The sequence below is a fragment of the Erigeron canadensis genome, chromosome 9 (assembly GCF_010389155.1).
Source record: "Erigeron canadensis isolate Cc75 chromosome 9, C_canadensis_v1, whole genome shotgun sequence".
NCBI lineage: Eukaryota > Viridiplantae > Streptophyta > Magnoliopsida > Asterales > Asteraceae > Erigeron > Erigeron canadensis.
The window spans coordinates 1,116,561-1,131,824 of NC_057769.1; the positions used below are offsets into that span (position 1 = coordinate 1,116,561).

Here is a 15,264-nt window from a genome sequence, read left to right on the forward strand (position 1 = left end):
TTTTTAACGATTAAACATAGATTACTCACGCAAAGTGGCGGTGATGAAATTAGGTTACAATGATATCCGAACGTTTGTTTATATCTATATATGTATGCATTTGACTGTACAGATAGTGTTTTTTGAAAAATGATAAATAAATAAGAGATAGAGATGAACATAAATGAAAAAATTGAACGACAATATGTCTTAAAGAAGGAGTATAAGTAATTGTGTAAATTGGTTTTATGAAATGAATTGTTGAGAAAACTTTTACTTAAAACATATAGATATGCTTTATAATAGTGTATGGATTATCATGTAATTAGACCGTTTATGAAATTATAAAACCTTAACCATCTTTTTCCGGTCGAGTTAAATTGAATATTGAAAACCTTAATACATATACACAAATGTCTATATATTTAGTATCAAGTGTTTTTTACTTATGTTAACTCTTGTTATTTTACATATAATTTTTATAAATAAATTTAGTTACTATTGTCATGCACCCGGTATATATATATATAATATACGTATTTGTATAAACCTTTAGCTACCAATCACCAACTATCATCTATCATTTTGTTTTTCAAATATACTTTAGATGTGTGAAATTATTTGACATTTGAAAAACATAAAACTAATACAGTATTTTTATTTGAAAAATAATGTATCTTTACTTATAATAAGTCTTTTGTAGTGTGTTGATTGCAAACATATGACATAAAGTTTGTTGTAGAGTGTGAATATTTTTATTATTTTTAAATATGAAATAATTATATTTTAGGCGATCTATTAGTATACATTATGAACTTTTTATAACAAATATCAAGCTCAAATCTCACCAAATATAATCTTCAAGTGGCCAAGGAAAGATTTGAAAATAGACACGCGATAACTCGATTAATCTACATAAATCTAAGTAAAAAGAACTACTTTTTTTACTCATCAAAATAAATTAACCTTTTAACACAAAAAATAAAAAATAAAAAAACTTTCTTTGAATGGCCTTTATAAAAAAAAAAAAAAAACTTATGTTGTTTAAGCTACAATGATATGCTTCAAGGTTCATGTGGAAATCAAAAATTACATAAAATAAAAAGCCTCCAAACGACCAAACATATCGGATGAAAATTTACTAAGTTATAAAACAATTTGATCTACCAAATTATATTTTTGTAATAAATAAAAAAAACAACCCACTGTAAAACCTCACACATATATGCACTCGCTCGCATAAATCATAACTTAATTAACTCAAGTTGTGTTATAATTTGGGAGATAACATACCAATATGGCAATATCTTATCTAAATCATATGTATAAGTCGGATTGCATACAAATTTCATAATTGAAAATTGATACTTGTACTTAGTCTGTAAATAGACATATAGATGTGAGGAGTTCATATTTTTTATGTTTAAAATATTAAGATGTAAAAAAACTCATATTTAAATCATCATCATCATCTCATCATATATAATAAAGAAGGATTGTTTTTTAAAATTATTTTTAGAAACATTATGAGAGGTCAAGATCATATATTTTTTAAAAATGTTTATCTTTCATTTATGATGTCATATTTAAAAATAAAAAACCCCTCACTTAATGCTTATTTAAAATTTCTAATCTCTTAAATTTTTTTATATAAAATTTTGAAATGTTCTTTTATACTTTGTTAACGTAATAGGTACTCTTCATATCAAGTTATAATATATCAATAACAAAAATTAGATACATTTTTTTTGGTTTTAAAATTTTAATTACAACATCCGGGTTGAATCCGGGTCGATTAGCTAGTTTAAGTATGTATAAGCATTTTATACACTTTTTCCTATATATAAATGTTATATCAGAATAACATGTCAAACTACAAATACTCATTTAGAACAATTTAAATTATTGAAGAGAGCATGGAGAAGTATCTCTATATTTTTGCTTAAATTATATCATTGGTCAAACCTACTTTTGTCATGAACTTTAAACAACCATTTAAATCATATTAACAAATTATTATATCTAATATATATTTAAAGATTGGAATCAGAATATATAGGCTATACTTGTCATTAAGCTCATTCAATTTTATGTCCTTTTCAAAGAATCACTTGGTTATTGATGTGTCTACATATGAGTCTTTAACGTATGATTAAGAATAAACTTTATTCATACCCTATCTATTTTATTTTTTTTAGATGAATAATTTTCAAATTAATCACAGAAAGTCATTACATTATAATGGCAGGTAGTCGGGCAACAAGTTCCGCCGCTACCCCATTTGAATAGCAAACCCGATTCTACTAAATACAACATTTTGGGTCTTAGGAGTCGAGAAATTACTATTAACAACTTTTTTAACCCGTCTCATAAATTGTACAACGTCAGGACAAGAACACCAATGGTGTCAAAACCAACCGGGACAAATACATGTTGATTCTCAATGCGAGTTTTCTCATGTTTTACAACTTTGCTCAACTTAGCTTTAAGTGCGGCTTGTCCCGCAACAAAACCATACGAGTAAAATAAGCTATAAGCACAATTTGTATGGCTAAGTATCATTTCTCTTTAGGTAAAATGTATATATCAAATGCATTATATGTATAGTGTTTTTAATTTTATTTATTAATAGTTTGATACTCCAAACTAAAATAGTAAGTTATTTTTTATTTTTCTTTCTTAAGTGAGTATATAGAATTGATCTATAGATAATTCCTAAATTGTAATTAGTTGATGTTACATTTTATTAGTTAGATTTCAAGTGTTATGCATATAGTTTTTTGACCAAGCAACTATTAGTCTAATAGGTCTAATAGGGAAAAAATGAATGTCTATCAATGTTTGCTATTTCCTTATTTAGAAATAGATGATTGATAAAAGTATATTTTTGATAAACATATTACTATTGTGTATTAAATTATTGTATTGTATGTTATATTAGTTGTATTATGTGATAGATGAATATAAAATTAAGTATCAAAATGAGTTCCTTTATATTGTGTGGTAGATGAATAAAAAATTAAGTACCAATCGAAGTTCCTTTATTGATATTTCGCCTCATCTTAGTGATTCAAACAATATTAAGATGTTTTGGAGTTTCCATTAGTGGATCTTCAATACTTTTTGTGATTATATCAGAAGACTATCTTATGGTTTTTCATATAACTTTTTCTCCCCTCTTCAACGTATATTTTGAATTACCTTTAATTATTATTATTATTATTTTTTTATTGAAATAACATGGTTCTTCGATAACCTATTGGCAATGACTACTATTAAATGCAACTCATTTGTTCTTTGATAGACAAAAAAAAGTAATATAAACAAAAAGGGTAAGAGAAAGAAAATATATATTTGAAAATAACTTAGAAGGGTTAAGCAAACAATATGTATATTAGATAGTTGTTTTCAATAAATTATGGGTCAAATATTAAGTCTCTTTCATGGGTATTAAATATTCTGTTCGGACCAAAAGTTAAAAAAGATATATCAACTTGTTACATTTTTAAACAACTATATTTGAATATAAAAGGATCTTCAAACAAAAAAACTTTGTATTTTTAAACAACAACAACATGATCCAATCCCTGCGCAAGGTATGGGGGAGGTAAGCTGTAGACAGTTTTACCTCTACACCAAGGTAGAGAGACTGCTTCCATAGGGACCTCCGGCCACAAAGGAGTGCAAGACGGAAAATGAGAAATGTTTAGAAAATCATACCTGTCTGGCGAGAATCTGAAAAGAAGAAATACCTGTTTGATGTGTCTGGCTACTATGTGGGTCGAACTTTTATCAATCATGCGTCCTACCGATATCTTAAAAACATGTTTGACAATACAAATACAAATACGAAGGCAACCATATCGGACATATTAAACCACATAAAAGTATAATGGTCTTTATTACTAAGTTAAAAGAACCTAAATACTTACGACTAACAACAAAACCAGTAGTATATGGTCTAAAGACTATAATTTTTGTGCTTAGTTGCTAAGTCATCATGAGATAAACATATAAAAGAACTACATTGTACGGTATTTTAAAGCGACAATTAATCAAGGTTAATACTTCTCATTTCATATTTCATGTAAACATATAAGTTGTTGATATATCACCATTTAAGCAAACAATTAAACTCTCTTCTAACTTGAGAAAAGACGATTAATCACTAAACTTGTTTAGCTTCCAAAAAGCTTAATCGAACTAACAAGGCAAATTGATTCCATTCTACTTACACATAGCTAGATAGTAGAGAAACGAGTACAAAAAGACAACTCTTACGTGCATATATCTTCTATGACTTTTATCATTTCTCGCCACAAACTACAAAGGTCTCGCCTGATACATGTTATGGGACTTCATTCTCCTCCTCCTCTATTGTTGAAATTGTAGCAGCAACACCAGCCTTCACCAACATTCGATATATGCTTCTGGAACTGTTGTTCCAGTTTTCTAATATTTTATGGGTTTGTAGAAAATGACCAATTATAAATGGTCAGATTTTTATGTCCTAAAGCATATTCAAAAGCATGAAGAAAAAAAGAGACTACAATGAAAAGGTAAGTCGAGGAGGTAATCCTTAAATTAAACCGATAAATTTTTAAAATCAATGTAGGTTGACCCGACATCCTTTAAAATTTGGTATAGAATGATTTAAAAAATACACTAATAAAGAGATTTATTAGGTTATATGATTTAAAATATGCTTTTTAGATGACTTAAAGACATCTTCAGCTCGTTGCATTTTAAGTTGAACATTTTGATTTAAGCCCCTATCATAACTTCATATGCAACTATGTCAAATATTTCCTAGAACATAAGGGGAATGATACATATCTAGATGGTTGAGATTATCCTCGATAAGATCAAATAAATCTGAAACAAAACAGAATTACAATGAAAAAAAATTTATAAGTATTTTAATAGAATAACTGAACTAACAAACATAATAATACTATGTAGGTCTTATAAAACCCTTGACCCATATTTTTTTTTCTTATCTTGGAATATAGACTATAAATTTTCACATTGCTTTGATTCTACTATTTTCAATTTTTAGTTACCTATTTGGGTTAAAAAATTTGGTTTGAAAAATTAGACTGGTCTATTTTACAAAGAGAGACCTATTAAGGTCCAGCCCAATTTAGGCCCAGCTCAATAATGTTAACATTTTCATTACAGATCTGGCCTTGCATAATATAAGATCGAGAGGCACTAGGGTTTATCCATTTTCTCCATCCTCTCACTCATTTTCAGCTTCACTTTATCTTTATCAAACAGCCAAGGTAAATCCTCTTTCTTGATTTTTTTTCTTCCTTACGCAAATCAATAACACAAATATATAAATCGTAACTACTTAAATATACCAGTTTGTAGTTTGATTTGTTGATTTAGTATTTAAAATTGCAATTCTTTATTATTAATGTATGACACTTTTTACTATCTGGGTATGTCATATAATTCTTAAAGTTGCAATATTTATGGTTGATTATTTATCTTAAGAGTTTTTACTATCTGGGTATGTTGTATAAATCTTAAAGTTGCAATTTGTTTTAGTATTTTGTTTATTATTATTATTATTGTTTTTAGTATCTGGTTATGTCATATAGATCTTAAACTTGAAATCTCTTTGATATATTGATTTAGAACAGATTTTAGTATCTGGGTATGTCTAGTAAGTTATAAAGTTGTAATCTTTTTTGTTGTATGTTTGTAATATTTACTATCTGGGTATGTTATATTAATCTTTAATTTGCAATCGTTTTTGTGGAAGTTTCATTGGTTTATTTTTTCAGTTGGTTATGTCATCTTCTGTAATAATATGTGGTGGTGTTGTTGTTTATATATGTGATTAGGAGCGTTACATTTGGAAGTCTTGATATTTTATATCCGTATTAAAAAGGCTAAATTTTATAAGTTATCAAATATTTGCATATTTGTTCTCATTAGATTAAGACACGAAAGATATTGGCTGTTGGGTTGCCTCTGCAACTGCTTGTGAAGAAGTCATTTGGTTGTAGTTCGTTAACATATGTATTGTTTATGGTAATGTGTTGTGACCAGATGAATGTGGAAAAGCTAATGAAGATGGCTGGTGCGGTTCGTACCGGTGGAAAGGGCAGCGTTAGAAGGTTTGTTTCTCATTTGCTGTGTGTTTGTTGCCATAATTTATGTGTTGTTTATCAGAGTAGTTAGTTAGTTAGTTGATTAAGTGAGTGACTGTATGAAGAAGCATATATGTGAAGTCGGGGTTGGGTAACTCTGGAACATGTCATATTTTATGAACGACTAAAGATTTAAATAATGGGCTTTTGTTTCTTATAAGTAGGTTTTTTTTAGCTAAAAGGAAACTTAGGCTTATTTGAAACTATTACATAAGAAGTTCAAGGAAGTTATGCTGAAGTAACATCAGAAATTTAAGGAGGGTATGTTATGCATCAATAAATCATTAGGTTAATGACAAGTCTAAATAAGGCGAACATTGTCTAAAGAACACAAAAATATCAAATGTATAGGATGCTCACTACTTGGATGGCAAACATAGCTTCATATGATCTCATTCATTGGTTGGAACTTTTAGATTAGTTGTAACAGTAAGTAGGAGTGAGGTTCGGTGTGCTAGTGCTAGGGGTGGTCAATATTATGATCTCATTCATTGGTTGAAACTAATAGATTGCAACAATAAATGAGATCATGAAATACAGTGTTCCACTGCAAAAAGGAGCATGGTGGTGGACAATATTATGATTGATATAGGGGCAGGAAAGTGAATGATGCATTAGCAAATCTGTTGCATTTGTTCTAACAATAGACAAGGGTTCACAAAATGAAGCTTTTCTTTTTGAACTACAACAAGGGCTTGACAGGTTGACATCATAGATAGGAGAATGTAAAGGACATTGAAAATTGGAGTTAGGATTGTTAACCTTTGAAATTTGAATGACATATATATGCTATATTGGTAATTGCAGCTACATAGATGTTTCCAGAGAGACTTAAAATATCTTAGCCTTGTAGGTTTTAAACGCATTTAATCTTATCAGAACATGTCTGCCATTTAAGACCATATGTATCGGACGCTAAAAAAGACTTGCTTGGTACTGATAATTACTAGATGATGTGGTTTATTTGAAAGCTATATATATCTGCATATCCACAATTGTTAGAATTGTTAGCGATTCCACTTGCTTTAGTTTTGTTCTTGTCAGAGAATGCTTATATTAGTAGCCATATGACCTTTTTGGATGCATATTAAATTCTTATGCCCATGTTTAGCTTGATGTAAATTGTGGTTTCTCTTTCTTTGCAGAAAGAAGAAGGCTGTACATAAAACAACCACTACAGATGACAAGAGGCTGCAAAGCACTCTAAAGAGAATAGGAGTAAATGCGATCCCAGCAATTGAAGAAGTCAACATTTTCAAGGATGAAACCGTCATTCAGTTCTTAAACCCCAAAGGTTCTGATATTGAATGTTAAATTCCTCCTATTTGAAATTATGTTGCAACTATCTTAACTCACAGAAAAACTCTATTTGCATGTCTTTCAGTTCAAGCCTCTATTGCTGCTAACACATGGGTGGTTAGTGGTTCTCCTCAAACAAAGAGTATGTTACTCTGCTATTTCTGAAACTACTTTCATGCATATTTTTGTTTTAATAACTTGCATGTAATAAAGCATACATAGTGCCGTATTGGTAGATGTGGTAAAATTGGCAGGTCGGGTAACGGGTCAAAACGATCTTTCTTTTGTACAGGCCAGCTTGGGTTGCCATTTAATACAACTGTCAAATACCTATCATCTATAATAGTGTGTCACTGATCATAGAATTATTATTACTATAATTTTCTAAATAACTGTATTTATCTTATAAAATGATTTAGGAGGATTTACGGATTAAAAGGATAGTTTATGTGTTTGATCCGTTTTCCTAAAGCTATATCTGTTTTACCCATTTTGCCCGGCAGATTGACACCAAACTGTACCCCTGTGATCCGCTCATAAGTCAATAATGAAGTTTAGAGACTATTCTGCAGATTGATACTAAACTGAACCCAATTTAAGCTATAATAGCTGTCACATCGCTTCACCGTTGCATTAATCTGTAATAAAGTTTAGAGACTATTTTGGAGATACATCATATTAATAATTTTCTAATTGTGTCAATTATTTTTGCAATTAACATTCTCTTTTTGCCTGTTTTAGAATTGCAAGATATTCTCCCTGGCATTCTGAATCAGTTGGGTATGTCTAAATTTACATATATTTTCCTTGTAATCATGTTTTGATTATAGATATTAAAAGTGACTATTTATGTAATGAACTGTATTCTATCTACAGGACCAGATAACTTGGATAACTTGAGAAAGTTAGCGGAGCAGTTCCAGAAGCAAGGAGCAGGTGCCGGTGAAGGTGCTGATGCTATTGCAACTGCACAAGAGGATGATGATGATGTCCCAGAACTCGTGGCTGGCGAGACATTTGAAGCTGCTGCAGAGGAAGGGCAGAAGTCGTAGGGTATTTTCAAGTGCACCTTGTGTTGCTTATTATATATGCATTAGTTTTTAATGCCTTTTTTTGTTTAAAAGAAAATACTATGTCAGTATGCATTTTGATGTTTGTTGCATAACTTGTAGGAGTATGTATGTTGTGTTTGCTATTCAGTGTTTGCATTTTTCTAAGAAAATCATACTTTTCTGATGCTGGAAAGAAGCGGCAATATGAACCCCTAGACTTTACGCAGTCTCGGATTCATTTTAGATTAAGATATCATATTCTTGTTTAGTTTATTTTGAACTCTCATGGTAACCGGTAACGAAACTGGACACATTTGGGTTTCAGATTTAGTTATTGCAAATATGTATTTGTTTTCAAGTTCCTACTAGCTTATAATCTATAGATGTATAAATGACTAGATGTATCAACAGTCAACAAATAGGGGCACTAAGTTCGGTTATTTGGCCATCTAAATACATAATTGGGGCACTAAGAGAGACGAATAGATATATCAACAAATAGGGGCACTAATCAAGACTGCTTAAAAAGTACTGTGTTATTAGCATGGTCTGCTTATATGGTATGTCTAGAAGGCTTAACTTCAGCTGGTAAAGCTCACGGTCTTGATTTTGACATTGTTGGGATGGGGTCTTCACTTGCTCTTCAATTTTGGTAGTGTGTGGTTAACCGACGGGTGAGAGACAAAAGGGGTGGGTCTGTGGTGTCATATGTGTGTAAAGTGATGAAAGAAGTGAAAAGTATGTTGACGCGGTATTTGAGCTGACCAATGATGAAAAAAGTAGAGTGTATTGTTAGGAGTGGCCTTAGGAGTCATGTACATGAAGCGTGTTTTGGACGACCCGAGCTATGTTAAGCTCACTTGTGAGCCACAATACATAAAACAAGTTATCTATTAAAGATGTTCTAAAAAAGTTGAAGTATTCTACTGCTTTTATGAGATTTGGACTAGATATGTTACTACACTTTGTAATTAATTACTTAGTACACAATAGCTATTACCAAACCTACAATGCATTTACGACTCTTATCAAATAAATCAAGACAAGAAATTTCAGAAGGAGTTGCTTCAAATTTAATCCCTATATAACAAAGTTCCCTTGTGTATTGATCATATTCTCTTGAGATTTTTCACATTGTATGCTTAGTGTTTTCGTTGTAAAAAGGAATTGCCAAGAGACACGACAAGATCATTTGCTACGTCTCTAATGACGATAGCCTGGTTGTTACACGGATGTCTTCAAGCAACATGGATCTTAGTTATTGCTGTGATTACTATATTTTTTGGTTTTTATATGTTTTGCCAAGCTACAAAATATGATGTTTTCTCTAGTCGTGTAAAAGAGGAAAGGATTCGATGTAAAGATGCCCAAGAATTAGTCACATGTGATAGTAATGTGGCTCCAATCATTTTGGTTCACGGCGTGTTTGGATTTGGCGAAGGGGTATATATATATGTATATATATGTCATTGTATATGCCACCATGAATGATGCACCTACGTTTTGCCTTTCTAAACTTTGTTCTGTATGTAGAAAATGGGAGGTATACCATACTTTGGAGGAATCGAAAACATGCATCGACGGGTTTTCAATCCTGACCTTGGTTCATTAACAAGCCTCTACGACAGGTTTTTACTTTGTGCACCTTTAATTCGTCTAAAAAAAGCAGCATGGTTGGATCAGTGGTAAACATCCTAGCCTCTAGAGACAGAGGTCATGGGTTCGATCCTCATCCCATGCAAATGTTGGAGGGCCTTTCCTACTATTTAGGTAGTAAATGGAAGCAGTCTCTTTAGTTAGGTAGAGGTAAAGTTTGCCTACATCTTAACATTCCCCATACTCCATCGAGGTATTGGGGCTCAAAACCTGCGGAAGGCGGCACTCAGCTTTCTTTTTCTTTCTTTCACATTTAATTCGTCTCTCTTAGCACATATGTTCGAGTTTCTCAAGCTTACTTCATCCTACTTTTTCAAACGATTGGATTTACTTAAAAACAGATCGATTCATAACGTAATCTAAATGGATAAAGTTTTGCTACAATTTGACTTAACCAAACTAACTTAGAAAAAATCCACCAACCATTTTTCTAACATGTTTTGATTGAGAAAAAGGTTGGCATTTGTAGGGCACGCCAATTGTTTTATTACATAAAAGGAGGACAAGTTGATTATGGTGAAGAACATAGCAAGGCTTATGGCCATTCACAATTCGGATGTGTCTATAAGCAAGGTGATTGAAATTTATTTGATTTAATGTTATTGACAAATGTATGTGTTTCAATCTACTATCAAATAACCATCACCAAGTTAGTTTAGTGAATAAACTCCCAAAATATCTATAAAAGGTTTCAAGTTCGAATCTCACTATGTACAATTTTGGGGATGACCATTAAAAACAAACATCTAACTACAAAAATACTCACATAAGGCCGGTGCTTATAGGGAGTCATCGAGAGTGTCCTATGGCATCAAGATGCGCGAAAACTATTGACACCCAACTTCGTTGTGGCTGCGTCTCGGGGAGTAGTCTTCCTGTGGAATATGGGGGATGCTCCAGGTGGGTCAAGGCAACAATTTTTAAATTTTTTTTTTGTTTTATATATGTGTGGGGTTTGTATAGATGTATTTGTGTGTGTGAGATAAATTATAATTAATTGATGATATGACGACGAAGGTCCAAGAAGCTGTCTTTATAGACAGTGAGTGTCCTGAGGGAAATTCTGAGTTATGTAATGCTGATGTGACAGGAAAGAAGTTCAAAGAAGCTGGCCCTTATAAGCACAGGCTTAATAGGAAAAACTAGACATTTTTTCTTTTCAGAATTCCACCTTTAATAACCTATATAAAAAGAAATCCATCAACTATTTATCAAACCTTGTGCCGTTGTAGACTTGTAGTCACAATTGTTGGATGATGTACACTAAAGACACCATTACACGTACCATCTTATACATGTCGTGAAGACCTCTGTAAGTGTTCTCTTTTTCAAGTTTTATCCAATTGATTTGTCTTTTAGTTGCACCACAATATCACACATTCCAATTGTATATATTGGTAGAAGCCCAAGTTTATAATTAAAAGTCATAGGGTTTGATCTAACCTTATCGATTTATACATTTGGAATATAGAATGCCTTGTGATCTTAAAGGACTTCCCAAGATGGATTAAACACACGTAAAAGTTAAAATGATATTTTTGTCCAAGGTAACCTTGTTGAATAACCACACTTAATAGCTACCATAAAATGTATGGATTAAACACCTTGTGATCTTAAAGAACCTCCTAAGACGTCTTAATGATATCGTTAGAAATGTACAAACATCCAATCTCAAGGGAAATTTATGTAGCCTACAATCGACTACATGTGTCTATGAAGTTAATAAAAAGTTTGACCTTGGATTGCATAAACATTCTTCTAAATTTTGTTAAATTATCTTTATTCTTGTAAGTGATACATCAAATAGTAATCTCATATCTTATACTTGCAACTGTTAATGTGTGGGAGTAATTCCACATTACTTTCATTATGTCAATAGGAAGATATTCAAAATGGAATGAAGACAACCCGATTCATTTTGTTGGCCATTCAGCCGGAGCTCAAGTTATTCGTATGTTGCAACAAATGCTTGCCAACAAGGTTGATAATCTCAATCTATGTAGCACAAGTTAAAAGTACATGTGAAAGTTTACAGTCTTATGTTTAATTAGGAGAGTTTAGATGCGAAAATCAAATTCACTCGAGTTAGATTTTCCTCATAGTCCGAGTTCTTTTAAGCTGGCCGGAAAGAGTTTTGGACATTATTCCACAAGAATATAATCTTTATTCTTAATTTACAGGCTTTTAAGGGGTATAGCAATACTAATGCAAAATGGATAGCAAGCATAACCTCATTAGCAGGAGTACTAAATGGCAGTACAATAACTTACATATATGGGATGAAGTAAGATATATTCTATTTTTTCATTTATTGGCATCCATTTGTTGAAGTAAACTGTCTTGGCGTCTTGGAGTCACACTTTTATGATAGTTAAGTACTTATGTTAAAAATTAATAATGACACATCTTAATTTTATGTTTTAGACCAGATGAATGGAGATACGCTAAAACCATAAGTCCACTCGGATTGCTTAGCTTTGTGGTACTAATCTACGATTGGCTTGATATTCCATGGCTCAAACGATACTACAACTTTGGGTTTGATCTTTTTTGATATGTCACGAAAGAAAATAGGTTTTTGGGACTTGGTTGATTGCCTACTCGGAAATGCAGGGCCTTTTGCTTCAAGTGATTGGGTGATCCCAGATGTTACAATCCAAGGATCAACCCAAATCAATAGCCAAGTCACAACATTCGCGGATACATACTATTTCAGTTATGCATCAAAAGCTACTAAACAAGTCAAAGGGAAAGTAGTACCCAAGAGATTACAAAGTGGCGACGCCTGGTTACACATTCAAACCAGATGGATGTCTAAATGGCACTACCCAACACACATCCAACTTCCTTACAAAGATTATAGGTGAGTTAGGGTGGTTTGTATACATCATCCTCACGAAACTATTTTTTGATTTTGAACGTTTTGATGATTAGGGACGAGGATTGGTGGGATAACGATAGTCAACTCAACACAATATCCATGACACATCCACGCTTTCCTAGTGAGCACTCTCATTGCTTCGTTGCAAATGGTTATGAATTTCAACCTAAGCCTGGTGTATGGTATGTAACCACAAATCATCTTTATTTTTTTGAACGGCAAACTATCCTACTCCTAACTTAAATTATATGAATACCTAAGATAGAACCTATGACTCTTGAAAAACCCCCCAATAATTAGCCCCTGCAAATATAGGAAGTGAAATTCGAACCTTGGTATAATCCCCAAAGGTCAAAGAACCTACCAATTAATGAGCCACCATCTCTATTGACTTAGCCAAACACGCTGGAACGTGCCATACATGAAAGACAGTCGTAAGCACAAACCATTTCATATTGGGAAAACCGTGATACCATTATACGTTGTCTCTAAATAGCTAGTTCAATTCATGGAAAATGCCTCTTTCTCAAAGCCTAAACAATGTTTACGTCTTTGAGACATATTATATAGCTTGGCTTTCCGAATAGCATTTTAATAACATTGAACGCAAGACATAATGTATATTGCATCACTCGCAATTATAGACAATGGTTAAGACCTTTGTTACCACATTAATTTGATCTTCATGATTGTTATATAGTTGATCGCATATGTTTGAATCTTTGATAATCATGTTTGTGTATGTGTAGGTACTGCGAAATGCTAGACGCTTATCACAATCAGTTTGTATTGAGCATCAAAACGGGAAGTTACATTCACAAATTATATGACACCATCTTTAATCGTCGTAGGAACCTCAACATATATACAAATTAGTTAAAGTATAACGAGTACTACTAGCTACTACATAACATTAATCATTTCACATTTCTTTAAAAATGAGTTATTTGATTTATGTTTTCTATTTGAATTGTATCTACCAATATATATATATATATATATATATATATATATATATATATATATATATAACAAGGTCCTAAATTCAATCCTAAACAAATAGGAACTCTTGGGTGACTTCCATCTTTAACTTACAACCATTAGATCAAATTTAATTATTTTATCTTTTTAAAATAACAATATTAATACTTTCACTTTATATGATTACACAAAAACCCCCTTTATATCATAAACCGTAAATATTAATGATAGAAGGCGTACAACTAAAACTTCCTTTTTGAATAATGTATACCATAAATTAATAAATAAATAATAAAATTCCATAGTAATCAAAATAATAAGATAAACATCGACATACTTGAATAAAACCCCAAAGCTCTTGTAGACCAAATCTAATGGGCCAACTTGTGTTATAATATGTAAATCTAGACTTAAATCTAAAAGACTAAAAAGAACCATACACAAAAATAAAAAAAAATATAATGGTTTACAGAATTTTTTAATATAAATAATGTTAATTCATCAATATATAACATACATTAATCATTTATTTGTTTGATGCATCTAATTTACGTGAGATCATTTTAACATTTTATTACTTTTAAAATAGTAACTGGATTATTTTTTTTATCTTTCACTATCAATACCTTTAAGTTACACGAATAACTGAAATGAAAATCAAAACTTCTAAAACCCCCAAATAATCCACCTCATAAATGTGAAAAGTAAATTATATGGACAGAAGCCTTACTAACAATATATATCACGGGACTTAAAAAGTAAAACTATGATGACTCAATTTAATAGTGTACTAGATTATATCCCGTACGATGTACGGTTAAAGTAATGTATACTAAGTTAATTAGAATTATAATATTTTAAGTAGTATTATTTTAAACAATGATTAACATACATACATCAAGAGTATAAGTTTATTTAGGTTAATAATCCTAATATCCTTAATTCCGATGCGATGCATGGTAATGTATACATTACATAAAATTGATTACATATATAAGATTTTAAGTAATATTGCTTGAATACAACGATTAGCATATGTATGTCAAAAGTAGGGATGAGAATTAGGACCGGAAACCCGTGACCCGCCACTGACCCGCCCGGCACCCAAACGGGCCGGTTCACGGTTCATGATATTGATGATTCTCGGTTCTCGGGCCAGTCCGGGTCAGAAACCGTGGTTTGACGGTTTGACCCGGTAAACCCGAAATGTAGTAAGAGTAGTTTTCTTTGGCTATTGAATGTTTCCGTATGT

General features: G+C 31.5%; 1 protein-coding gene and 1 pseudogene across 1 annotated transcript; both read left to right on the plus strand.

Annotated features, from left to right (window-relative positions):
- The first annotated feature begins 5,156 nt into the window (after positions 1-5,156).
- On the plus strand, positions 5,157-8,664 carry LOC122582640 (basic transcription factor 3-like). Its single transcript, XM_043755061.1, has 6 exons — positions 5,157-5,264; positions 6,043-6,110; positions 7,289-7,437; positions 7,528-7,584; positions 8,184-8,222; positions 8,319-8,664. The coding sequence occupies exons 2-6, from the start codon at positions 6,043-6,045 to the stop codon at positions 8,492-8,494; spliced, it is 489 nt and encodes a 162-aa protein (XP_043610996.1). The 5' UTR covers positions 5,157-5,264; the 3' UTR covers positions 8,495-8,664.
- A 907-nt stretch (positions 8,665-9,571) lies between these two features.
- Positions 9,572-13,907, plus strand: LOC122581431 (annotated as a pseudogene).
- Positions 13,908-15,264: the final 1,357 nt, after the last annotated feature.